A 27,796-nucleotide genomic window follows, 5' to 3' on the forward strand; every position below is an offset into this window, starting at 1 on the left:
TTTTTTTTTTTTTTTTTTTGCGGTACGCGGGCCTCTCACTGCTGTGGCCTCTCCCGTTGCGGAGCACAGGCTCCGGACGTGCAGGCTCAACAGCGATGGCTCACGGGCCCAGCCGCTCCGCGGCATGTGGGATCCTCCCGGACCGGGGCACGAACCCGTGTCCCCTGCATCGGCAGGCGGACTCTCAACCACTGCGCCACCAGGGAAGCCCCCTTGAAATCTTTTTGTCTTCATTTTCTCTTCTTTCTTTGGATTTATTTTGCTGCTTGGATGTTTCAAAACACAGTATTTTTATTATTATTTAGTTCTAATATATTCTGATTTCCATTGTGATTATTTCATCCACAATGGAGTTGTTTAGAAGTTTATTTTTAAATTTACAAATGTTTTCTAGGTGTTTTAAAAACCGATTTCTAAGTTAACTGCATGATGGTCAGAGAACGTGGTCTGAATGCTAGTAGTTCTTTGAAGTGATTTGACGGTAGGTTTATATAGATAGTATTTTGTGGTTGGCTTCTTTCATTTAGTGTAAAGCTTTTTAGATTCATCCATGTTTTGTCATTCATCATGTATCAACAGGTGGTGACTTTCTTTTGCTAAGTACTGTTCCATAGTTTGGCTGTAACAATATGTCCATGCACTAGTTGAGGAACATTTGAGTTAATTCAGTTTTTTGGCCATTATGAATAAAGCTCCTCTGAACATTTGCTTACAAGTCCTTGTGTGGACTCATATTTTCATTTGTCTTGTGTAAATACTTAGGTGTGGCATTGCCGGGCCATATGCTTTGTGTATGTTTAACTTTACAAGAAACTGTCACGCTGTCCGCCAGTGTCTGTGCAATTTTGCGTTCCCACCCCACTGGCAAAGTGAAGTGTAAGAGTTCTGCCTGGGTCACGTTCTCACTAACATTTGTTACTGTCTGTCCCGTTAAGTTGTAGCCATTGCAGTGGGTGTGTAATGGTAGTTCATTGTGCATGTTCCTGATGACTAACGATGGTGAGTATGTCTTGTGCTTGTTGAGCATTTGTATATCTCCTTTGATGAAGTGTCCGCTCAGATCTTTTGCCTGTTTCTTATTGGATTGTCCGTCAGTTCTTTGTGTATTGATATTTTGGATACAGGCCTTTATTAGATAGGTCATTTGCAAGTACTTTCTCCTGAACTGTGATTTACAGTTTCATTTTCTAAACTGTGCCTTTGAAAGAGCAAAGGTTTTTAATTTTGATGAAGTCCAGTTTATTGGGTTTTTTTCTCTTACGGTTTATGCTTTTTGTGCTCTAAAAAAACTTTGCCTAAGTTCACAAAGATTCCCCCTGTGTCTCCCTCTAGACTTTTGCAGTTTTAGCTCTTTGTTTAGACCTATTTGGGCAGATAGACCCTAGGGTGGCACCCCTGATTTCTGCCCCCCACCCCCATGTTCATACCCTGTGTAATCCCTTCCCTTGAGTATACAGCTTTCTGAGACCTTGAGCAGAGGATCCCGGTAAGGCATGCCCAGACTCCTGACCCATGACCCACACAAACTGTGAGATAATGAACATGTGTTGTTTACAGCTATTAAGTTTCTTATACAACAGTATAAAACTAATACTTATGTGCTTCACTTCAAGTTAATTTTGCATATTGTGTGAAGTAAGGGTCAAGATTCACTTATTTCCATATGGACATCAAATTGTTCCAGCATCATTTGTGGAAAAGACTGTCCTTTTCCCATTGAATAACCTCGTTACCTTTGTTGGAAGTCAATTAACCATTGCTAGGACCTCCAAAAGATGGGCCTAATTCTGCAGTCTGTTCTGTTCCATTGATCTATATGTCTAATCTTAGGATGCCAGAACCACACAGTCTTGATTACTGAGGCATTATAGTAAGTTTGGAAATTGGGTAGTGGAAGTACTCCAACTTTGTTCTTTTTTATTCCCACCCCCCACCCCCGCAAGATTACTTTGGCTATTCTTGGTTCCATATAAATTTCAGAATCATCTTGTCAATTTCTATGACAAAGCCTACTGGGATTTGGTAGAGATTGCATTGAATCTGTGGATCAATATTGACATCATAACAATGCTGAGTGTTCTGATCCTTCAGCATGATATGTTTCTCCATGTATTTAGGTTGTCTTTAATTTTTCTCAGCAGTGTTTTACAGTTTTCAGTGTATGGATCTTGTACACGTTTTTGTTAAATGCATCCCTAAATATTTCATTTTTTAAATTATGCAGATGATATTTTTATACTTCAGTGTTCATTTGTCCATTGCTAATGATACAAATACATTTTTTTATGTTGATATTATATATCATGCTGACTTACTAAATTTATTTACTAGTTCTACTAGTTTTTCTCTAGTATTCTTAGGATTTTTTACACAAGTGACCATGTTGTCTGCAAATACAATTTTAAGTCTTCCTTTCAATATGTTATGTCCTTTATTTCTTTTTCTTGTCCTGTTAAAGTTGCTAGGATCTCTAAAATATATCAAATGCAAGCCATAAGACCAACCGTCCTTGCCTTATTCCCACACTTGGTGGGAAAGCATTGCATCTTTCACCATTAAGTAGATGTTAGTTGTAGGTTTTCCATCGGTTACTTTATCTGTTCCTAGTTTGCTGAGATTTTTTTTAAAAAATCAGTATTAGATGTTGAATTATGTTTGTAGAAGCTATGTCTCAGATATAATCTTCAGGAAGATAGTATACCTCGTGAATAGCCCTGTTGACTCTACATATCACCACATTCATACTATTATCAACCACCACTACCCAGCTTTTCCTCCTAGTGTTGATAATAGAATTTCCACCTGGAGCTTGGGAATTCTTTTATTTTTCTATGGATCAGCATATACAATCATCCCTCAGTATCCATGAGGGATTGGTTCCAGGACCCGTTGTGGATACCAGAATCCATGGATGCTCAAGTGCCATAGTCAGCCCTCTGTATCTCTGGGTTCTGCATCCGTAGATACGGAGGGCTGACTGTATTGCTCCTTCAAAAGCCATGGCAATTCTGTGTGGGATTCCTGTGTCATTGTTATGGTACTGGAATTTCTTCATCTTCTTTCTTTGCCATTCTTTTGACACGGTTTTGGTTCCTCTTCATCTCCTTGCCTTTTTTATTTCTGCCATTTTTTCTTTGATTATTTCTTCCACATCTGTGAAAGCTTCCTCCATGCGAATAGTGCCAAGTTCTTGAAGTGTGTGCATGTGTGTGTGTGTCTGTCTGTAGCAGGGATGGGTGGCCCCTTGTATTTGTGGCTGGAATAATAGGTAACTGCCCCAAGTAGGAAGATAACCGTTGTCCATACTGTGGGTCACTGCAAGTCTCTTTCTGAAACTACAAGGCTTCTAGTGAAGCCAGTCTTTGGAGATTCCCTTCAGACACTCCTTTAACTACTATGGCAAAGTGCCTATTGCCCAGGCCACGAGTCCTGCTGCTGATCTCTGTTAACCCTCAAGGCCAAACTGCTCTTGTAAATTAGGACTAATTAAGAAGTATCAAGCCCAGCATTTTTAACAATTGGGAGATCCTAGGCAACATTCAAAAACCTCCCCTGCTCCTTTTTCTTCTAGCCCATGTAGAGAAGGGACAGGTAGCTCCAAATCAAAATTTTCCCGCCCAGTTTTTGGAACTCTTCTTTGGAATTGCCTTCGGAGACCATGACCGTGACAACTTTTACAGAATATCCTCAATGGAGTCAAATCTCTGAGTAAAGACTTGGCATTTGCCTTCAGCCCCAAATCATTTTGAGGCCCATCCATTAAATAAAGAGAGTGGGCACTCATGGGAAGCCTTGTTTTTTGTTTAAAAATTGAGATATGCATCGCTTCTCGGCCTTTTAGCTAAGATCAAGTGTAAAAATTGAGATATGGTAAAAGTCATGAGATGGTGTCTTATCTAGCTTTAAGCTCTAAAAGCACTTTCAAAAGAATTGGAAGAATACTTTGCATAGTGACAGTGTCCCCGGAATAAGTACACACCATCAAAGGGGACGACTTTGTAGAATAACTCATCTAGCTACATGTGCTCTGATAGACATTTTTAACCCTTATTAAATTTTGTCATTTTTAATATAATTTGAAAAGACTCTTCCACAATACAAAGTACTACTGCAGTCAAACAAGAAGGAATATACTGGCTCAGGGCCTCACAGACATGGATTTGGAGGGGAAAGTCACTATTTGGTTAATCATATTTAAAATGAAGTCTCGTGTTCTTATTTGGGACCAGATTTTATTACAGAGATGGAATTCCAAAAAAAAAATTTTTTTCTTCAGCTGTATAAGCAGGAGGCATAACGTTTTCATTTTTTAATTTGATCATCAATTAGATAATTTAGAGCAACAGACATCTGTTAGTGGGTATAGTGGGTAAGAGAACCAGACTGCCTGGGTTTGAATTCCAGTTTCGAAAGTTCTTAGTGGACATGTTTAACCTTCCTGTTCTCAGGGTTGTGTGTTTTCACATGAAGGAGTATTAGTAGTTGCCTTATGAGGTTGTTGGCAGTATTGAAGGAGTTCATGTGTGCTTAGAACAATGCCTAGCACGTAGCAGAAAATCAGTAAATGGAAGCCAATTTGCTTTAATTGTCTATTTAACTTACACCTGTTCGTTGTCTTTATTGCTGTTTAACTTGTCTTATATTTATTCAGCTCCCCAACTCCGTCGCTAGCTCCTTGAAGACCTATCTCAGTTTTTTTTTTTTTAGAATTTCTCACCATGCTCCAGAGTAGTTGCCTAGTACGCATTTGTTGACTAATATTTGACCTCTTTGGAAACAGGATTAAATAATTGTATATGTCGAGTAAGGAGTATCTCAGAAATGATTAGCCTGGTGTCATTTCATTATTTCTTCTAAGAAGCTATATTAATATTTCCGTGCTGGTTAACTTAATAGGTGTTCAGTGAATGTTTATATATGGATTCACAAGCTAAATTGTTCTGGTAACCGTATGTCGACCTTTTTGTAGATTGTTAATTTCTGAAGCTAACCTCTTGCTTGCTCTGCTTTGGATTGTGTCCCCATAGAAGATATGTTGGTAGGCTTAGCCCCCTGTAACTCAGAATGTCATCTTATTTGGAAATGGGGTCACTGCAGATATAACTAGTTGAGGCCATACTGGAGTAGGGTGGATCCTTAATCCAGTATGGCTGGTGTCCTTATAAGAAAGGAGAACACCATGTGAAGAGACAGAGACACACAGGGACAACACCGTGTGACAACAGAGGCAGAGATTTGGAGTGATGCAGCTGCAAGCCAAGGAATGCCAGCAACCAGCAGAAGCTAGGGGGAGGCAAGGAAGGTTCCTACCCGAGAGCCTTCACAGGAGCATGGCCCTGCCAACGTCCTGATTGCAAACTTGTAGCCTCCAGAACTGTGAGGGGAGAAATTTCTGTTGTAAGCCATCCAGTGTGTGGTACTTTGATTCAGCAGCCCCAAGAAACTCAGACTCCCATCCATTATCTTGCCCTTTTCCCCTTTGCTGCTTGAATTAGAGTGTTGACGACCCAGGGATTTCATTTCCTCTCGAATGGTTGATTTGCCTCCATTTTCTTCCATTATCCATCTTTTCCATATATTTTGAAATTAAAAAAAAAAAATGTTTCCTGCAAGGTCAGACAAAGGTGTTGGAAAACCTGGCACACAAATGCCGTCGCAGTTCTGACACGTGTGCCAGAAGCTGTTCGGAACGTAATAGCGGAGTCTGCAGCCAGTTCACGTGGCCGCTGAGGAGAGCGTGGCAAGCAGCGTGTGGAACGGTGGACCGCTCTGCAGCAGGGAAGAGGAGCAGGCCCCAGCGCCCCACGTCCACATCCGTGGCTCTTACAGCAGTGCCGTGTGAGAAGAGCAAGGGCCCGCAGAATGTGTAACCATTCCTCCTACGTATAAAAGTTCAAAACCACGCACACTCAGCGTATTATTTGGGGATATATCCATATGTAGAAAATGATACAGGTATGCGAGGGAGTTATCAACACAAAGATCAGCCCTAGGGAGGGAGGTTGGAGCACCTTTAATGCCCAGAGGCTGTCTCCAAGATCACGCAGGTTTCTGAGGGTGGAAGTGTATTCACTGCCTCATGAACTGAGGGCCCAGGCTGTTCCGCACGGCATCGCAGTGGGAACCAGCCCCTGGCCTTAGGAAGCTCTGATCTAACAGAGAGACATAAAATGTCAATGGATAGGTAAGTGCAGTACAGCATGAGAAGTGAAATGTTAGAAATTTCTACAACATACAGAGAAATGAAGCATGTGCGTTGTATGTGCGCGTGTGTACACGGGCAGAAGCCTCCTCTGTCTTGAAGCTCCTGCTTCTCCTCCCAGTGAACATGCCTGGAGGAATTGGGCTGAGTGGCAGGTGCTCATCTCCAACCTTCTCTCCTCTCTTTGTTTTTCTAGAAACTGCGCATCTGCTCTTCAGTTTCTTTCCAATCCTTCCCCCCGCAGTGCTAATTCCAGTTGGAGGTTTCATCGTTAGTAATGCCCAGTCTGGGAAGGTCTGTGGGAAGTTCGATGTTCTGAACCAGCACCTTCCTCGCTGTTATAGCTGTGGTTCTTAGGTGTTTACTCTTACCTTCAACAATTACCTTTTTTTTTTTTTTTTGCGGTACGCGGGCCTCTCACTGTCGTGGCCTCTTCCGTTGCGGAGCACAGGCTCCGGACGCGCAGGCTCAGCGGCCATGGCCCACGGGCCCAGCCTCTCCGCGGCATGTGGGATCTTCCCGGACCGGGGCACGAACTCGTGTCCCCTGCATCGGCAGGCGGACTCTCAACCACTGCGCCACCAGGGCAGCCCAACAATTACCGTTTTAACTTCTGTGTAAGAAGATACTTTTCACTTATAAATTGAAAATACGCTTTTGGGGAATAGTTTCTCCCCGGGGAAAATAGTTCTGTCATGGAGCAGATCAGCTGGGCTCATGAGTTTGGGAATTGGCAGGTGGATGGGGAACTTGATCTTGTTCCTATTTTAAAACTTTGTTTACTGGCAGGTATTTGGTGGTTACGAAATCCATTGGTGAATTTAATGATCTGTCTAAGTGTATATAAAATTGCTAGGTAGCCTTTTTACATTAAAAAAAAGTTAACCTGCTGGTAGGTGGCTTTTCTAATAGTTGCTTTAGCATACCAATTTTAAGTTACGAAGCATTTCTAAAGTTACCCTGTTCCATGGCCACAGTGCATGCCGCTGGAGCCAATCAGCTGTCTTGAAGATGTGCCATTTGTCATGAGGGGACCAAGGACTAGGCTGAATGGATCAGCTCAAATCCATCACTAACCACTGGAAAAAATGATTCAAAATGCATTCTTCACTGAATCTGAATTATAGTGTTTTTAGCCAAAAGGTCTTGGCAACATTTAAAGAAGTGGAAGAAAGTGTATTGTGATCTTTAAAGTGAATAGTAAATATCAAAATGATACAAAGAGTGAGTTTCTAAATGAAATACTGTTTAAGATTTTAAAATTTCCAAAGAAGAGTCATCAAAACAATGTCCCTTGAGCCCTGAGATTTGATTTGGCTGAGTTAAATCAAGAGGCTCTAACAGGGCTTCCTTGGTGGCGCAGTGCTTGAGAGTCCGCCTGCCGATGTAGAGGACACGGGTTCGTGCCCCGATCCGGGAAGATCCCACGTGCCGCGGAGCGGCTGGGCCCGTGAGCCATGGCCGCTGAGCCTGCGCGTCCGGAGCCTGTGCTCCGCAACGGGAGAGGCCACAGCAGTGAGAGGCCCGCGTACCGCAAAAAAAAAAAAAAAAAAAAAAAGGGCGCTCTAACACATGTGTTGGAGGTATCTTTTTGGGCAATAAGCCACTTACATTGACAGGGGGTACTCTTTTGGAATAACTACAGTTAGATCTACTCTGAGACCTCTAGTGTATTTCGATATCCTTGAGTCACAATAGAAGGCAAAGAGGCAAGATCTCCGTGTTAGGGATCCCATGGAAAGTTTCCCTGGGCTAGGAGTCGAGTGTCGTCTTTTTTTTTTTTTTTTTTTAATGGAAGTAGGCATGCTTTGAGAATAACCTGCTTTAAGGCTGTCTAGAGCTTTGCCAAGATTAGGTGGATTATCTCAGAAAATGTGTGCAGAGTGGTTAGGCAGTGTTAGATATTGTATATTTTATGGAAAATCCGGCCTAGTCTGTCAGCACCACTTTGAGGAATGACTTCAAAGCATCTCTTGTAAGAGGAAGGGACCTGGTATTTGAGTGCCTCCGTTTTGCCCTCTGCCATGCCAGCATTTTACACGTTACTTATCACCGCCCCATGAAGTAGGTAGTATCATGCCCACTTCACAGACAGAGAACTGCAGTCTGTCCAAGGTCGAATGACTATTATTAACCAAGTGACAAAATTGGGATTTGAAAGCCAAACTGGTCCGAATACAGATTCCCTTCCTCTTTTCAACTGTGTTACACAATTTTGCAGCTGGTCATAGTGCGATTTTACGAGGTATAAGCTACGAATGGTGGGGTTAATGGCTTATATATTAGTTTAAAAGTCTGTCATACAGCGTGAAGTAAGTCAGAAAGAGAAAAACAAATACCATAAGCTAACACATATATGTGGAATCTAAAAAGAAAAGGTTCTGAAGAATCTAGGGGCAGGAAAGGAATAAAGATGCAGATGTAGAGAATGGACTTGAGGAGACGGGGAGGGGGAAGGGTCAGCTGGAACGAAGTGAGAGTGGCATGGACTTATATACTACCAAATGTAAAATAGCTAGCTAGTGGGAAGCAGCTGCATAGCAGAGGGAGACCAGCTCTGTGCTTTGTGACCACCTAGAGGGGTGGGATATGGAGAGTGGGAGGAAGACGCAAGAGGGAGGGGATATAGGGATATATGTATACATATACCTGGTTCACTTTGTTATACAGCAGAAACTAACACAACAATGTAAAGCAATTATACTCCAATAAAGATGTTAAAAAAAGTGCACATAGACTGCTGGTAGAAGGATTAATAAAACAATATAAAAGATTTTTAAAAAGGACATGATTATTATTTACTTTGGCTGAAGAAATTTCACTTGGAAATAACTTTATTTTGATAGTTTAAGGCAGAGGGTGGCAGCCCGTTTTTGTAAATAAAATCGTGCTGGAATACAGCCACACCCCTGTATTTCCCTACTGCCTGTAGCTGTCACAAAGCCTAAAATAGTTACTCTCTGGCCCTTCACAGAAAAAGTTTGCAACCCTTGTTCAAAGAAAAATGTATGAAGATGGAATAAACTCCTACTTTTGCAGTTCATTGTTTGTCTTCATGTGGGATGAGCAAGTATAGAGGTTGAATTGATTGTTCCTGGTCTCTAAATGGCTGGGGCATGAACATTTCTCTTTGGTGCAGGGTGGTTTGGTTGAGCGCATCTTAACACATCTTTTTCATTTCTTGCCTCTGAGGTGGCCTACAGTCAGAGCAACATTTTTTTTTTAACATCTTTATTGGAGTATAATTGCTTTACAATGGTGTGTTAGTTTCTGCTTTATAACAAAGTGAATCTGTTATACATATACATATGTTCCCATATCTCTTCCCTCTTGCGTCTCCCTCCCTCCCACCCTCCCTATCCCACCCCTCTAGGTGGTCCCAAAGCACCGAGCTGATCTCCTGTGCTATGCGGCTGCTTCCCACTAGCTATCTATTTTACGTTTGGTAGTGTATATATGTCCATGTCACTCTCTCACTTTGTCACAGCTTACCCTTCCGCCTCCCCATATCCTCAAGTCCATTCTCTAGTAGGTCTATGTCTTTATTCCCATCTTACCCCTAGATTCTTCATGACCTTTTTTTTTTTCCCCCTTAGATTCCATATATATGTGCTAGCATACAGTATTTGTTTTTCTCTTTCTGACTTACTTCACTCTGTATGACAGACTCTAGGTCCATCCACCTCACTACAAATAACTCAATTTCGTTTCTTTTATGGCTGAGTAATATTCCATTGTATATATGTGCCACATCTTCTTTATCCATTCATCCAATGATGGACACTTAGGTTGCTTCCATCTCCATGCTATTGTAAATAGAGCTGCAATGAACATTTTGGTACATGACTCTTTTTGAATTATGGTTTTCTCGGGGTATATGCCCAGTAGTGGGATTGCTGGGTTATATGGTAGTTCTATTTGTAGTTTTTTAAGGAACCTCCATACTGTTTTCCATAGGTGCTGTATCAATTTACATTCCCACCAGCAGTGCAAGAGTGTTCCCTTTCCTCCACACCCTCTCCAGCATTTATTGTTTCTAGATATTTTGATGATGGCCATTCTGACTGGTGTGAGATGATATCTCATTGTAGTTTTGATTTGCATTTCTCTAATGATTAATGATGTTGAGCATTCTTTCATGTGTTTGTTGGCAATCTGTATATCTTCTTTGGAGAAATGTCTATTTAGGTCTTCTGCCCATTTTTGGATTGGGTTGTTTGTTTTTTTGATATTGAGCTGCATGAGCTGCTTGTAACTTTTGGAGATTAATCCTTTGTCAGTTGCTTCATTTGCAAATAGTTTCTCCCATTTGGAGGGTTGTCTTTTGGTCTTGTTTATGGTTTCCTTTGCTGTGCAAAAGCTTTTAAGTTTCATTAGGTCCCATTTGTTTATTTTTGTTTTTATTTCCATTTCTCTAGGAGGTGGGTCAAAAAGGATCTTGCTGTGATTTATGTCATAGAGTGTTCTGCCTATGTCTTCCTCTAAGAGTTTGATAGTGTCTGGCCTTACATTTAGATCTTTACTCCATTTTGAGCTTATTTTTGTGTATGGTGTTAGGGAGTGTTCTAATCTCATACTTTTACATGTACCTGTCCAGTTTTCCCAGCACCACTTATTGAAGGGGCTGTCTTTTCTCCACTGTATATCCTTGCCTCCTTTATCAAAGATAAGGTGACCAGATGTGTGTGGGTTTATCTCTGGGCTTTCTATCCTGTTCCATTGATCTGTATTTCTGTTTTTGTGTCAGTACCATACTGTCCTGATTACTGTAGCTTTGTAGTATAGTCTGAAGTCAGGGAGCCTGATTCCTCCAGCTCCATTTTTCGTTCTCAGGATTGTTTTGGCTATTCGGGGTCTTTTGTGTTTCCATACAAATTGTGAAATATTTTGTTCTAGTTCTGTGAAAACTGCCAGTGGTAGTTTGATAGGGATTGCATTGAATCTGTAGATTGCTTTGGGTAGTAGAGTCATTTTCACAATGTTGATTCTTCCCATCCAAGAACATGGTATATCTCTCCATCTATTAGCATCATCTTTAATTTCTTTCATCAGTGTCTTATAATTTTCTGCATACAGGTCTTTTGTCTCCTTAGGTAGGTTTATTCCTAGATATTTTATTCTTTTTGTTGCAGTGGTAAACGGGAGTGTTTTCTTAATTTCATTTTCAGATTTTTCATCATTAGTGTATAGGAATGCCAGAGTTTTCTGAGCATTAATTTTGTATCCTGCTACTTTACCAAATTCATTGATTAGCTCTAGTAGTTTTCTGGTAGCGTCTGTAGGATTCTCTGTGTATAGTATCATGTCATCTGCAAGCAGTGACAGCTTTACTTTTTGTTTTCTGACTTGGATTCCTTTTATTGCAAAAGTCAGCACAAGTTAGTCTTGTTAAATCCCGTGTTTCTGGGCATTCAGGTGCAGAACAGAGCTCTCTTTGCGAGTGGTTCTCACTGGGGGCGATACTCCCCCTAGAGGCCAAATTGGAAACGGGGGGTGTTTTTGTTTTTAGTGTAATTTGTATTGAAAAATACGTTCTTATAAATCACTGTCCTTTTATTATATTTCTCCTTCATCCTGGAGCACAGGCATTATACTGCTGATTTTTAAAATTGTGGTTCGTTTGATAATATCCTTGGCTTTCATTGCAGGCTAGCCAAAGGGGCTTTGCACAACTTCGTTTTATAATAAGGGGAGCATTGGGTCTGGGAGTACTGAGCAGCTCTGCCCTGAGTATTTCGCATTTTTTTCAAAACAGACTTCCAAGTAAAGAAAGCTCCCTTCGAAAGACCTGGAATTCTGGATTCAGGGGCTGCTTGTGCAGGACTTCTTGCTCGCTGGCAGCCTTTCGAAGTCGGTTTGCAGACTGGGTAGGTTCCCACAGCTCTCAAGGGAGCCTCCAGAGAGAGATCACCCGTAAGCTTCATTTAAACAGCAACACAGAGTAAGAAAGCACAGCGAGTAAAATCCAAAGAGGAAGGCCTGTGTGCCTTTCCTCACTGTTTGTACACGGAAAGTGTGGGAAAACCCCCAATCAAGGGCCATCGATTGCAAATCAGTGGCCATGGCCACTGAGCTCCCCTTGGAGTTTAGATTTTGCTTGCAAAGGCCCAATGAGGTGGATGTCAAATTTATTTTCTAATTCTACTGCTTTTAGATGTTTCCAGTAAGGGTAAAAATGGTCCTTATTTATTTGAGAGTGTTTATAGTTACGTCTGCCGCAGGTGTTTTGTGAAATCCTATTTTTCATATGCAACGGAGAGGGGAGCAGTTTCTTAGTCTGGAAGAAGGGCGTGGGGGAAGAGCTCTTTGTACCTTAATTTGAAATATCTATTCCATTGTAAAGTCTGTAGTGCAGGATGGTAGTTCTTTTTGGTGCAAGTTCCTTATGGTGCTTCAAGGCGCCAGAAATTAATGCCATTCTGCTGTGCAGAGCCATGGTGCCTTGAGCATCTTGATTAGCCAAGGATTGGTTTTACCCTTTTTTTAAGCTTGCATAAATTTCTGACTTAAGTGAAATATCGGGCAAACAACAGTTAAGTTTTTTGGCTGAGTCTTTATTAAAGCCCAGTTCATTCATTCATTTAATGGATATCTATTAAGTACCAACTGGGTGCCAGGCACTGTACCAGGTGCTGTAACTGCAGCATTAAGTAAAACAGGCCAGAATCCTCATCTGCTGGGGGCTCGTATTCTGGTAGGGGCTTGTATTCTGGTGGGGGCTTGTATTCTGGTGGGAGCTTGTATTCTGGTAGGGGCTTGTATTCTGGTGGGAGCTTGTATTCTGGTGTGGAGGGTGGACAGTAACAACAGGTTATCTGGAAGGTGGTAAGTGGTAGGGAAAGAGACAGGGAGAGAGAGGGGCAGAGAGAGAAAGAGAGGAAGGAGACAGACAGAGGGAGAGGGGGAAGAGAGGTGAAGGGACACGGAGGGACAGAGGGAGATACCATGAGACCATTGAGGTTAGTTGGCTTGAATTTAAAGAGAGACACAATTGAGGCCATGTTGTAACTTTAAAATTTGATTTTTTAAATAATGCCACCTTTATGTAGCTTTATTTGAAGGGGTTGTGGGGGGGGGGTCTCAGAGATTGCTTGCCTAGATGAGTTTTCCTAGCTATGTTTCTTACTCTAAAACTCCTTCTCCACTGAGACTGGGACCAGTCTCATCCAACCTGGTTTCTTGAAAAATAGAGATCACTTGGACTCACTTTTTCCTGGATGGAAAGGATACTGCCGTGTTAGGAGATGTCAGCTAGAGCTGGTCCTGCCACTGACTCACGCTGGGGTCTTGTCGTAGTACCCTCTCTAGGCTTTCCTGCCATCTTCTCGGTAATAGGAGAAGACTGGGCTTAAATCATCACAAAAGTTTTTTTCAGGATCAAAAAAGATAGAAGTCTACCTTTGGTTAGATTCCTGAAATTAGCGTATATATAGGGAATTAAGTTTCAATTTTCACTTTAAAGCCAAGGTAGCCCCAATTCAGTGTTTTTTAAAATAAAAAGGATTAAAGCTTGATCTTTAGGGGTTTGGGGCAAAATACACTATAACCAAAAGGGTAGCTGACTTTTGTAAACTTTACTATAGCTTCTAATTATTATTGAACCCCATTTAGACCAACAGAAATATTTTATAGATGAAGATATGGATATTAGAGACAGCTCAGGGCCTGCACTCACCCATCTAGTACATTTTCTACAACTCTGCACAGGGTCCAAATGAGACAGTATTTCCACGTACTTTTTTTAAAATATAAATTTATTTATTTATTTATTTTTGGCTGCGTTGGGTCTTCGTTGCTGCATGCGGGCTTTCTCTAGTTGTGGTGAGCGGGGGCTACTCTATTGTGGTGTGCAGATTTCTCATTGCGGTGGCTTCTCTTGTTGCGGAGCACGGGCTCTAGGTGCGTGGGCTTCAGTAGTTGTGGCACGCGGGCTCAGTAGTTGTGGCTTGTGGGCTCTGGAGTGCAGGCTCAGTAGCTGTGGTGCACGGGCTTAGTTGCTCCGCAGTATGTGGGATCTTCCCAGACCAGGGATCGAACCCCTGTCCTCTTGCATTGGCAGGCAGATTCTTAACCACTGTGCCACCAAGGAAGTCCCTCCATGTACTTTTTCAAGAGAAGCTTTATATAGCTAGATCACCACTGGCCATGCACTGTCCCTGTGGTAGTTAACTTTCTTCCTAGTATTTCTAGGGTCAGACCTAATTTGTAGAAGAATTGGTTGTGGCGTCAGCATTCAGTTATTATCCTTTCATTATTGAAAAGGATGCTAATAATTTGTTAGCAAATATGTCATGTACTGTTCTAAGCCCTTCATGTGTATTACTTCATTTTGCCCAACTATGCTGTAGTAAGATAGAGATAATAGCAACCGAAGCCCAGAGAAGTGAAATAATCTACCCAAGGTCAAATAGTGAATCGCGCAGTGGGGATTTGAATGGAGCCGGCTCAGTACCTGTGCTGTTCAGTGTCATGCTGCTCCAGCTCCTGTACATTTCAAGGGTCTGTTGCAACCTTTCAACAAAGAGAGGCTCACTGGTGACATTTGAAAGCAAACGTCATCATGGAACTAACCCATGTTACCCAGACCCTTGGATTTCTCAGCTTTGTACTCAATCCAGCTTTTAATAGTAGCGTCTTCTAGGGTAACTCTAAAAATGAGGGCTTTAGACATAAAGACTGCATATTATTTGATTCTGTTTATATGAAATGTCCAGAATGGGTAAATCTATAGAGATAGAGAGCAGATATGTGATAGGGGCTGGGGGAATGGGGAGTGATAAGTGATTACTAATGGGTATGGGGTTTTTGGGGGAAGTGATGAAAATGTTCTAAAACCGATTGTGGTGACAGTTGTACAATTCTACAGATATACTTAAAACTGTTCAATTGTTCACTTGAAAGGGGTGTGTTAATAGTAGGTGAGTTATAGCTCAATCAGATAGTTAAAAATAAGGGGAAAAGGAGGACCTCCCTCTGTTAAATTTAGTGCATGTTATTTATTTTAAAAAAATATTTATTTGGCTGCGCCAGGTCTTAGTTGCGGTGTGCGGGATCTTTAATTGCAGTATGCGAACTCTTAGTTGTGGCATGCGGGCTGTAGTTCCCTGACCAGGGATTGAACCCAGGCCCCCTGTATTGGGAGCACGGAGTCCTAGCCACTGGACCACCAGGGAAGTCCCTATTTAGTTCATTTTAAATTGAAGTTTTTAAATGAGGATTGATGAAAACAGGAGGACTCATCTTTCTTTTATGGTTTATAAACAGGACCGTGAAGACTGAGTCGATTATATAACCCAGCATTTGAAATGTCTTATGTTGACTTGACAGTAATAACTTAACATGTGTTTGAAGACATTGACTTATATGATAAAAGTGTTTTAAATATTATAGCATCTGATTACTAAAAGTAATTCTGTATCCGTTCCTGATGAAAATCCCCCAAATGTGTAATATTGTTTAGTCAGTAGAATAATTTCAGGGCAGAAACATCTAACTTGCTCTATCTAGTCCATCTCATCCATTCTGCCGTCTCAGAGAATAATGGGTTATTTGACTGGATTTTAATTTACGATTAGAGAGGTTTTTTTCAAGGCTATATTGTCTGAACTATTTTGTCTGCATTTAATTCATTCTAGAGTTATTCATTAATCTTTTTAAAACAGTTATTTCTAATTTTAGATCGTGCTACCTCTTAATAGTTTCAGGTCTTTTAAGTTTAGTATTCCTTTCTATAAAGAAGTATTTTATTTTGCCCTAAGTGTTCATGTTTAAGCCTCTGCAGTAGTTTCCTAGTTCCAGTGTTCTGGGATTTGGTGAACTGATACCCAAGCTCAGAGCCTCATCATGTTGCCCAATAGTGTGTGTTTTGCACATAATCAGTCATTCGTTCATCAAATAGTTATGAGTGTCATCGTGTGCCAGGAGATAACCGTGACCCAAATGGACCCCCAGCCTTGCCCTTGGAGAGCTGAGCTCTGGTGGAGGAAGCCTGGCGGTGCTAATCTTGTAAGATTGTTCTCACCTGGCCATCTTGCTGCCTCTGTCCTGATGGGTCCCCTCATCCGCATCTTCTTTCACCTCTCAGGCCTTACTTAAGGACATTGGACAGCCGTGCACAGCTATCAAATCACTAGGTTTTGTTCCAAGGGGTAGTGATGTTTTCCATGCCATATTTTGTTAGTGAGTGGTTGGTCTTTTAATGAGCCTGGCAAAAAAGATCCTATAAATATCCACAGTCACCTTGCTGAATTGGATGTGGTTTAACCACCATTGACTTCCATATGTCTCTCTCGGTGTCATTAACTTTGATAAATAAAATAACCAAAGCACTACTTAGTTTCCTGTTGTTGCTATCATCTTCAAAAGTCTAAATAAACCCCTGGGTTACCAAGGTATTGTATGTATTCCGAATATGATGGTTTCATTTATGTCTGAATTGTGATGAATAAGCCTTATTTAAATGAAGTATATACTTTCCCTAGAAAATGCTGATTAAATCAAATCTTCCTAATTTGATTTCCATCAAATCCATGCCACTTTAACTTGCCTTAATTTAGAGAAAACAGAATTATTAAAGGGGAAAGAAGAGTGAGTTCAGCAGTCTCCCCTTTTTATCACTCCACCTGGCTGCCTCTTAACTGTCTTTAAAAATTAAGAAATGTGGAAATTTGAAGCCTGTTGCACAATTAGTGAACATTAAGTTTTCTCCCATGACAGTTTGAAGGCTAGGAATAAAAATTCCGGGCACATGTGTGGTGTCTTCTGCTGAGCTCCCCCTTCTCTGTTCCTCCACGGTTCCCTGCACCTTCATCGGAGCTCTTTCCCATGAGCTGTGTTGTGGTTGATACTTCGTGTGTCTCATTCCCACTGGAGACTACGAGGGAAATAGGGCCTGTCAAGCGTACTCCTGTTTGTTCTCAATTGCAATATGTTTGAAATTGCATACAATTCCATTGATATTGAATGTTGTCTTTCTTGGTAGAGTTTCCAGTATGGCCTCTGCACCGACTTCTAAATATAATTCACACTCCTTGGAGAATGAGTCTTTTAAGAGGGTAAGTTGAGTTTTCAGATTTATCTGTACCTCCTTCTCTCATTTCTCCTTTTGTATTTGAATATTAGGTGCTCATTCTGGGTTTCTTGAATTATTAATTTCATTATTTATTCACATAATGTAAATTCTGTGATACATGTGGTTTCGTTAACCCACCTTGTTCAGTAAAAGACTGATTATCTTATGTGTGTTCAGTGAGTTTTGTTTGTAAATCCTTTCACATAACTTCATTTTTGAGAACCTCTGACTTGTGAACTACTTCCAGTGTTACATTTAAGATACTAGGCAATCTCTTGCCCCTGAAAGCTTTCTGAGGGAGAGATTGGAAGCCAGGGTCCGCTGAACAGGCTGTTAACACCTTCCTAAATATTGGTGTTATTTTCTAATTATGAGGATAAAAGAGTTATAGGACCAAAACAAACACAGCATTAACAGAAAATGGTTCCAAGTGTCAAGGAGAAATTGTGTAATTAGAGGGAGATATTGGAACAGCTATTGGAAAGAAGGAATTTTAAATAAGCTTTATTCATGGCCCTTTAAGGCTTTTGATACATATTACCGGTTATCCACCAGAGAGGTTCATTTACACATCCACAAGCAGTGTAGAGAGATACCCAAGCAATCCCAGAAGGGAGCCAACCAGTGTCTTTTAATTTGTATTTCCCTGAGTACTAACAAGGGTACCTTTTTTTGGTTTGGTTTTGTTTTAAAGGTGTGTTTCTTGTCCATTTGTAATTGTTTTGTGAAGTGGCTGTCTGTGTCCTTTGCCTATTTGTGTTTTGGGGTGTTCGGGGTATCCTTTTCTGTTGACTTCTAAGCATTCTTTATAAATTATGATGATCAACTCTTAATAATATATATTATTCTTTATAATACATATAATAATAACATATAAGACTTTTCCCTAGTTTACTGTTAGCCTTTTAATTATATTTATGTGTTTGGATTTTGAAATACAGAGGTTTAAATTTTTATGTAGCCACATCATCAGTCTTTTCTTATATTTTCTGCTTTTTGTGTCATGTTTGTAAGGACCTTTTCATCCCCCAATTATAAAAGTCTTTATCGTATTTTAGTATTGTTATAGTACAAGGATCAGTTCTAAACACAAGAGTAACTTCAAGAAGGTAATTGTAAGTCCTCGTGTAACGTTACTCTACTGTGAAAGTACATCTTCTGTTAATCCCATGTTTTCCTGTGTTAATAGACATTTGTTTCCCTTATGTTGTGGCTGAATTACGCTTTCTTCTCCTGACCCAGAACTGTGGTATTTAAAGGCTGTATGAATATTAAATTTGCTCGTTATACTTGTTTTTAGTTTGAGGCAGTGTTAAAGGAGGATGATAATTTCTTTGCAGTCGTATCGTTTATATAAAACGCGTGGTTTTTGCTCCTCATTGAAGAAGGCCTTCCTGGCTGGGGACAGTTTGCCTTTTACCCTCCGTTACAAAATGCTTAGCTTACAAGCACTAAAACATTGAAAATTAGCTAGGAATTTTCACTTTGTACCTGAATAAAAAGACTCAAACCATTAAAAATCCAGCAGAGCCCCCCTCTTTGACAGCTTATCTCTCACCTAAATACACAAGCCACGTTTCTCTTGTTTCAGAATACTCTGCATTTGCATAGCCCTTGGTAATTCTCAGAAGTGTGCTTGTGTAGTTTGTTTCACTTAATATTCACGAAACTCCTTTGAGGCAAGGATTACTAGCTTCACACATGAAATAACTGCAGCGTGACTTTGGACAACAGCTAGAAAAAAATGAATGAAAAACAGCGATGAAAAACCTTTTGCCCAAACAGATGTTAGTGATGTGCCTGGCACTGATCCGCTGGGGCGGCTGAATAGATTGAAAGACGCCTTTCCCAGGCATCCAAGTCACCTGGCAAATGAGCCTCTCAGAACTCACCTTCACTTTCAGCGGCTAATACTTTGCCTGTCTGGCAGAGCGGCTGCGGTGATTGAACGAGGACCATGCGTGGGGAGCCAGGCCTAGAGACGTAGTAAAGTCACGCGAAGAATTTGTGCGTAGATGGTTCCCAAGGCCCCTGTTGGCTCAAAAGTTCAATGACAGGCCACCCCGTCCTCTTATCTAGTCACCTACATGAAGAAAGATCTTAATAAAATAGGAAAATAAAATAGGAAACCCAGTGTGTGGTAACTGTTATTTTCTGGTGTCGTGAGAAGATGCTGTAATTACTGTTGCTCAGTTAAGGCCCCATTGAAATCAAGTTTTCATTCCTTCTCTCAACAAAATAGGACTAAATACTTAATATGAAAAAAAGCTGCCACAGTATATGTGTACCTATAGAATACACTTAATATTTACTTTTTATCACTTTCCTGAACACTGTTAACTAGAAATTGCTTGGAAGGGGTGTTTAATTAATATCACTGAAAAGCGTGCTAATGTTATTTACAGACTGAAAGTTAACACAGCTATAACGAATGTTGAATGCTAAGTTGTAGTTTTTAGTCGTGTGGATTTTCTGTGCCGATTTTCTGTAATGGTCACTATTTCTCTAATTTTTTTCTTTGACAACGATATCTCTGTTTGGTTGCTCAAAATCCTATGCAAATGTAATGTCATTACTCCTGATGGCACCATTTTGTTTCCAGACTTCTAGGGATGGAGTTAATCGGGAGATCGGTGAGGCTCTTCCTCGACTTCCAGGAGAAACCCGCATCACTGGTAAGGAGCCTGTGAAGTTAGGATTTTCGTACATTGATGAGAGGTCCAGCAGGGTCAGGTGGCTTCAATCCCACGGACCCTTTAGAAGTTACATTTCTTGATCAAAGAGTTCTCTCAAGAGCTTCACGCTCTCCAGGATAGTGATATTTTTTCCCTCTGTACCAAAGACAGAATTATTTTGGAAAAGAAATGTGGATTAGCTCTTGAAAGTCTCTTATTGGAGCTATAAGCTCTTATGGTTTGAGGTGATAAGAAGAAAATGGTATTAAGGTTTTCCAGTCTATGATGTATGCTTTAAAATGCCTCAACTTAGAGGCTTAAAGTCCAAGTATTCTCTTCTTTGAAATATAGGAGACCACAGTGGTTTAAAATATCTTTGATTTGCCAGATAGCCGAAGTTAGTTATGTTGATGTAACATTCTGATTGTTGGCTTATTTTCTTCATTATAAATTCATATTACGAGGGAGGTATCTACTTTGGAAAGACTAGATCGTTCTGGCTTAACAATCCAGAAGCACCTGACAGCTTCTAAGCGAAGTGCTCATGTTGTGGGCATTCACATTTTTTATTAGGGTCGACATCCCCCTCTCAGATTCCCATTTGGTGATGATACAGTTAACCATCGTTTCAGAGAACCTTTCGTTTTATTGACTAAGATCTGGGTTGTTTAGCTTAAATGGCCGAAAGCATGGTGCTAATCAGATTAAGGTCATAGATGTGGTACCTGTGTGAATGAGTTAGCCACGCACCATGAGAAACTATTCCATGTCCACAGACTTGCACACGTGATCCTAGTCTTGAAAAGGAAACCGGTGGCGTGTGTCCATCCCAATTTCTGGATAAGAACAAAGAGGATAGCTTACTTTTGATGGTCTTCATTTGTAAAGTTTTGGTGCTCTGTATCAGTGCCAGAACCTTCACTGAGGTAGTGTAGTAACTGACTGAATGAGCATGAAATAGCCTTACTGGGTATTCTTCATTTAGCACCTGAGGAGAAAGGGATTTCAAAATTACTATGAATAAGTAAATAGATAAATAAACAAATGCCATGAACACATTCAAGGACATCCTTGAAAGTTAAGACAAAGATATATTTTATTATAACAACTCAACTCTCCTGATTTAGTTTCTCCTTATGTTTGATCCTACCAAAGATGTACTAATTTCTTGGCCATCTGTTTCATCTCACTTAATATGTGAAATGAATCTAGCTCCACTCTTCTTCTTTCACTTCTGCTCTCCAGCTGTTCTCACCTTGTCCCTAGGTAGTGGCAGCCCCATTCGACCTAGCATGGTAATGTAGAAGCATTGCCAGTGCTTGCTTTAGACCTTTTCAGTGACTTTTTTTTTAATTGTAGTTATTCTTAGCCAAATAGTTTATATTAAATTAGTGCCATTTGTTGTGTATCTTGGTATATATTTCCATTATTTTAGGGTACTTTTTTTATCTTAATAGACAAAGAAGTTATTTACATATGTCCTTTCAATGGCCCCATTAAGGGAAGAGTTTACATCACAAATTATCGTCTTTATTTAAGAAGTTTGGAAACGGTAAGTAGAATCTAAGACCATAAAGATGACCCTAACTGTTAAAGATAATGCTAAACTGTTTCTCTTCTACCTTTTGCAAGATTGACTGGGGATCAGATTAACATGGGGGTATATTTGCTTCTCAGCTCTTAATTTTTGGCTTATGCAAAGCTCATTTAACACTAACACCTGTTTATGTAGGAATAGAGTGAATTAAAATAAGTTTTGTCCTTGGTAATCTGGGGAGGGGAGTTTTGTAACTGTGCTCATTTGCTAGTTTGGAGAAGTTGGTTAGGTGTAGAACAGTGGTTCTTTACCAGAAGCACCGATGAGAACCACTTGCGGCGCTTAGCAGCCACTACAGATGCCATGATGTACTGCATCCGAATGTTCCGGCTTGTGGTCCAGGCACAGCGGTCATTTTTTAAAACATCACAGATGAGGATGCTGATGTGTGTGAATCTGATGTGAATCCCTTGTTAAGGCCCACTGCTCTAGAACTTTCCAGGTGTTCAATTACAGAACACCAGGTAGCAGTTTAGAACTAGGATGACTATGTTGTGGCTTAGTGCCACTCTACCTTCTCATTCCGTGGCCATAAGATGTTTGCCATGGTATTTCAACGAATTTCCCGTTGATGGAACAACGTGATGGAGACGAGATGCTCCAGAAGGGAAAGAATGAATGAACAGCTGCTGAGGCTGGCCCAGAAGGGCCTGTGGTGGATGTGGTGGGTTGCCGTTGCCCAGGCCAGCCTGAAGGGGCAGCTGTATTTTGATGGGCTGGATCGAGGAGGGATAAACAGGGCCGGGGCACATGGAAGAGGAGCCCAACATCAGCTTAAACGCAGGAGATGTTGGGAGTGTTGGGGGAATCTAGCTTTTGTTTGACTGCTTTTTACCTCAGAGTTTCTTCAGGACAGTTCTAATCTAGATTAGTTTGAACCTTTGGATTTTTAAAAAATTATGTTCATCTTTGTGTCCGAATTCTGAAAAATGCTGTTTATTACTGTTATTGCCTTAGCTGTGGGAGCCCACTTCTGTAGTGTTCCTAGACCCCCATGGGCCTGAGATTGGGCATTTTACTTATGTGACTCTCTTCAGGCTTCTAAGCAAGACTGGAGCTGAACAAATGTTTTAGTTTTCCAGAATGTGAAAGAAGATTCTGGAAATTAACAGAGCAGTGAGCTGGTTGTCAACCCTTGGCAACAGTTGGCAACAACTGTAGAATTTATCATTTGAACAGATGATTACGTACCCAGGAAAGAAAGAAACCCATTGGGAGTATTATAGACAGACTGTGTAACTGGTATCAAGCCTTTAACTTGGAAGGGGGTTAAAGGGAAGGGGAAGGGGTTTGAAGTAGTCTTAATCGGCTAAGATATTGGAGTGAAGCCACTAATGTAAAACTGAGCGTAGATAATAGTTACTTCATAAAAACCAGTTGTATTGGTGAAGGATGGAAGAGGTCTGTCTTTACAGGGGCTCAAGTTTATTTGATCCAGTAATTGGATGGGATTGGTTAAAAAGTTAACATACCTGTAGGCTGAACTAACAAAAGTATAATATAACGTTATGTAATATTATACTATACTGTACTATACAATATGGCCAGCCAAAGTGAGACTCATTCGGTACAGCTTCCAAGTGTCAAATTGGGACACACTGAGAGATTTTATGCTAATATATGCGAGAATCATCAAAAATCGAATTAGAGCAAGTTGGTGACCAGCCACACATGCCCGGTTCCATTTCGTGCTGTCACTGGTGATGAACTGGGGAAATTATTTAAACTGCGGTGCCGTGACAAGATTGTGTCTGTTCTGTGATCTCAACTGTGGAAACCAAACAAAAACTATCTGTCGAAAAGAGACCAGAAAGAAATACACCAAAAGGTTTAGTACTTGCGATAGTTGGACGGTGGAATTACGTATGCTTTTGTTTTCCTCCTCCCACTTGGCGTGAGCATACATTACTTTTGTAATTGGGCGACACTTGGCCAGCTTTATTTATTTCGTTTTCATACAGCACTCCAGAGGCCAGGGGTTAGCGTGGAGTGGGTGAATAAAATGCCCATTTGACACTGACTGCTAATCTTTTTCTTCTTCTACCAAGTTTTACATAAATATTTTGACCAATTGGCCACATCGTTTAGTCCAAGTTTAAAAACAAGCAGTTCGTGGCAGAAAACATCATATAAAGGAAGCCATTTGGGTGGTTATGCAGAAGCCTCAAAACATAGTCATCATAGTGTATCTCAAAGTCCTAAATAAGAACATTAATCGTGGATTCTGCTGCAAAATGTGAATGTTTCTCACGTGTTTGACAAAGAGCCGCCATCTCACTGGCCTTTTGAAGCGGACACCTGTGTGGTTCAGGTATGTAAACACTGCAGTGGGAGCACGGCCTGCCTCGGGAGTCAGCTGTCCTGTTTCGTCAGGTGTCAAGGGCAGTTTCCCTGCCCCTGATGTCCCGGGCAGTAGACGCACCATGGTCTTTGGACTGTCATGCGGCCTTCTTCCCCTGGGCGTCCTTTGGGGTCTCCCCCCGCCCCCACTCTGAGCAGCATACTTTGCAGTCTGAAAACTCTTGCTGGATCCCCACTGCCCGCAGCATAAAATCCACTCTCCTTCGTGTGGCAGAAAAATTCTTCTGACTTCCCTTGCCTCGACTCACACTGCTTCTCCCCGTGCTGTTGTCCAGCTGCACAAAGCCCTGGCCCTCTCCCCAGCACCTGAGGCCCTTCTGGGCTGTTTTCACTGGGCCTGGATGCCCTCTCGTCCCTCAGAACCCACCTCAAAAATCATGTCCTCCCTGGAGGCTTCGCCATCTTCCGCCGAAGGCCTCACTCCTTCTCTGTGTTCATGTCCCCATGTTCACACTTATTGCTGGGAAACTTACCCTGCCCACCGGCTCTAAAGGTCCCAAACCCCTCCCCCTCCTCCTCTCCCCCTTTCATGTTTGTTTGTTTGTTTCTCCTGAGCACTTGCCACTGCCTCCTACTTTGTATATTTCACTGCTTTGCCTCGTTCCCGTCTGACCGAGGCCAGGGATGCTTTGTGTCTGTTCGCCGCCGAGCCGTGAGGCCTAGGATGGAGCGTGGCATGTGGCAGGGAAGAAATTCAGCCGTATTTATTTGTCACGCTCTCTGGCCTTCACTAGTGGCGAGACCTGGTGGTCCCGAACACCACCGTTGCGTTTGGCGTTGAGAAATCACAGCCGCCTTTTGACCTTGAGGGGTTTGTCTTGCGTTCGATCTCGTGACTCCAGTAGGGCTGTTTAGGCCTGTAATACTCTGTCATCTGTGGACTCCCCGGGGGCAAGACCGCTTCCAGTTTCCCTCGCAGGAATACTTCGGGCTCAGGCGCTGTGGTGGGTGAGAAAGACAGATTAACCCTCTGTTCATTCATGCGGCCGTATCCTTATCCCAGGAACACTCACTGAGCGCCCGGGTGAGTGCCACGGTGCCGGGTGCGCGACACGGAGATGAGCACGTGCGGTGTAGTGTGGCAGAGCCCACGGCGGGTGCATCGTTCCATGAGGATGCCTTGTAGAGGAGGTGATGTTCCAACCACGTCTCGAAGAACGGGGACCGTTTCCTGGACAGATGGGCGGGAGGGAGGAGGCTCCACAGGGCGCTTTTGCGCGTTGCGGGTCTAGGGCTATGGAGGGGCCCTGTATACTGCGGCAGCGGCGGAGGGATGTGCTGGAGAGGGAGTGTGGAGGGGAAGGGAGGAGACGAAGCTGGAAGCCTCGCCAGCCTCTAGCATGTAATCAGTCACCATTCAGCAGTGTGCGTGTCACGTGGGGAACGACACATGCGTTGCAGGAAGGGAAGTCGGGTCGCAGCGTGTGTGACAGATTGGGGGAGGGGGAGACTGGAGGCAGGGAGACCGTCCAGGAAGTGATCTCCGTTTTCCAGGCGAGCAGGTCCTAATCCAGCCCACGTTGCAGTAGAAAGGAGGGAACAGCCGTGAGCCAGGCAGGAGGATCTGGGTGGCATTTGGAGTTGCGAGTCGAAGGGAAGACTCGAGTCGACAGTGATCCCTGTGGTTTTGGGCTTGAGTGGTTGCAGCTGCTCCCATTCGTGGAAATAGACATCACAGGAGGAGTGGGTTGGAGCTGAGCCCCCGGGAGACAAGTCTGAATGTGCAGACTTACAGCTGCTGAGTGCGAAGTGGAAATGGCTCAGGAGCCATTGGGAACACGAGTCTGAAGGTGCTGAAGTGATGGGCATACGGGTGTCCGTAACAGCCGGGTCTAGCCACAGGGTTACCTGAGGGGACCAAACGGCCACCGGAGATGCGGCTGCGGAGGGAGCCTCGGGGGGCCCGGCTCTCCGGGGCGGGGAGAGGAAGAAGCCGCAGTCAGAGCAGAGGGCAGGCTTGTAAGACAAGGCTTTGGTGGAAGTGGGGAGAAGAGCAAAATCTCTAGAAGGAAGGGAGTGGACAAGGGAGTGAAATGTTGCAAGTTTCAGTGACGTCAAGAAGGAACAGAGGCCCCGGAGGGTGGTCCTGGGGAGGTGGCGGGGAGCCCCGGCGAGAACAGAGGCTGTGGAGACGGTCCCTCTCTTGCTCTTGCTTCCACTCCCCCTTCCACTGCCTGGTGGAAGCTTCTGCAGCTCCCAGGCCCTCAGCACACTTCTATTCATCCTCCCCACGGCTTCCTCCACCTCCCGGCTGCACTCGCTTCTCTCCAGTTAGCATTGTGTGCCCACGGATGCAGCCCCTCTGACGGCAGCTGCCGGGCAAAGCAGCCACCGCCCGGCCCCTTCCCTAGTCCACCCAGCCTGCTCCTGGTTTTCTAGCAGCGACCTTTCTTCGGGCCCCAGCTTCTCCTTTCTCACTACCTGCTGGAGATCCCTTGACTTTCCACCTGGCACCCCAGGTGCACGGCCGAGCCAAAACTCTCCTGCTTTTTCTCCTTGCCACTTCCTTCGTTGGGTGTTCTCGCTTGTCTTGATGGTGCTACTCTTCTTCTAGTCACCGTGGAGTCACCTCCTCCCCCTCCTCCGTTCTCCTCTGAAGTCTTCATTGTCCCGTCCCTGCCGGCATCTTCTCCCCACTGCGTTCTCTCTGGCTCCCACAGACATTCTTACAGACATTCTCCCCGCCCCCCACTTGGAAACTCTCAGTGGCAGCTTTCCTCCCTCATTTCAGATTCCTCAGTGTTCTTGGTCCTCTGCAGCTCAGCCCTGAGTCGCCTCCCCACCTCTCTTTTCTGTGCACCCCGCATGATGGCACAGGTACCCTACTCAGTGTTCCCTAAACCAGCCCTCCGCTTCTCTGCCCTGGCTGTTTTCTCCACTAGAACTCATACATATTCATCCCCACCCATCTCTGCCATTCACACCCCCACTTTTTAAAAAATTATTTTGAAATATTTAACATAGAAAGTTTGTAAAGAATAACATAAACATCTGTGGATCTACCCCCCAGCTGAAGAAATCCTTTTCCCCTCCCCATCAGTGGTAGATACCATCTGAAAGTTCCTAGGTCTCACTCTCGGTCACTCCACAAACTCCTCTTTAAAAATAGGGTGGAGTTCCGGAGATGCACGGATGAGCAGATGATAACCCTTAGGGCTGCCGGTGGGATGAGCAGCGTGTCGTGTATACACTTTTCATTACCTGACAGTCGGAGACAGTATGTTCTTCCTGGATTAAATTCAAGGAGAAATTTGTCATTAGGGTTTCCTCTAAGAGGTAGGACCATAGTGATTTCATTCTTTGGGCAGAGTATTACCTAAAGATTCTTGAATACCATTCAAGACCCTCTTTAAGGACAGGACACATGTTAACTTTTACTGGGTAAAGGTATTTCTGGGAGGGACTAGCAGGCTGGGGTCTGTTGACTTTGCTGTTTGATGATTTACCAATGCGGAGATGGGACTTGGAGAATCAAGGTGGATGGATGGCCCTCGTATCTGCCTCTCAAATATCTGGTTCTGAAATGAGCATTTGCGAGGTATCGTGCCTCCCAAGAGCTGGGCATCTGACACGAGTGGCAGGCCTGTATTGCCTCCCACTTTATAACAAGCATGAACAAAAAGGGTTCCTGTAGTGTTTTTCTTTTCAAAAAAATACGTTCGGAACTTTTCAACGTTGTCCTTTTTTAGTTCCTTCCGTCTAATGGAGTTAGCACCTTTTTTCATTTAAAAAGAGGTGAAATAATGCTAAAAAGACTATAATAATGAAACATCCTAGAGTGTCTGTAAGTAGGAGCATCAGTGGGAACGTAGGATCCGTACTATAGGTTTTCTTTTAAATTTCAGTCTTAAATCGTCTCTTTATTTTGCTGCTGCAAAATGACTGAGACC

General features: G+C 42.6%; 1 protein-coding gene across 4 annotated transcripts in view; it reads left to right on the top strand.

Moving 5' to 3' along the window:
* The window catches only part of MTM1 (myotubularin 1), a 95,674-nt gene that overhangs the window by 8,242 nt on the left and 59,636 nt on the right, over nucleotides 1-27,796 (top strand). For 2 of the 4 annotated variants that reach the window (XM_065901403.1, XM_065901404.1), the window contains exons 1-3: nucleotides 17,194-17,256; nucleotides 19,876-19,948; nucleotides 21,406-21,500. In XM_065901403.1, coding sequence (XP_065757475.1) covers nucleotides 17,194-17,256; nucleotides 19,876-19,948; nucleotides 21,406-21,500 — 231 coding nt within the window. Of the gene's footprint in view, nucleotides 1-12,886; nucleotides 12,903-17,183; nucleotides 17,257-19,875; nucleotides 19,949-21,405; nucleotides 21,501-27,796 lie in introns of those variants that run through there. The other 2 variants (XM_065901405.1, XM_065901402.1) reach the window with 2 other exon arrangements.

The sequence above is a fragment of the Phocoena phocoena genome, chromosome X (assembly GCF_963924675.1).
Source record: "Phocoena phocoena chromosome X, mPhoPho1.1, whole genome shotgun sequence".
Classification (NCBI taxonomy): Eukaryota; Metazoa; Chordata; class Mammalia; order Artiodactyla; family Phocoenidae; genus Phocoena; species Phocoena phocoena.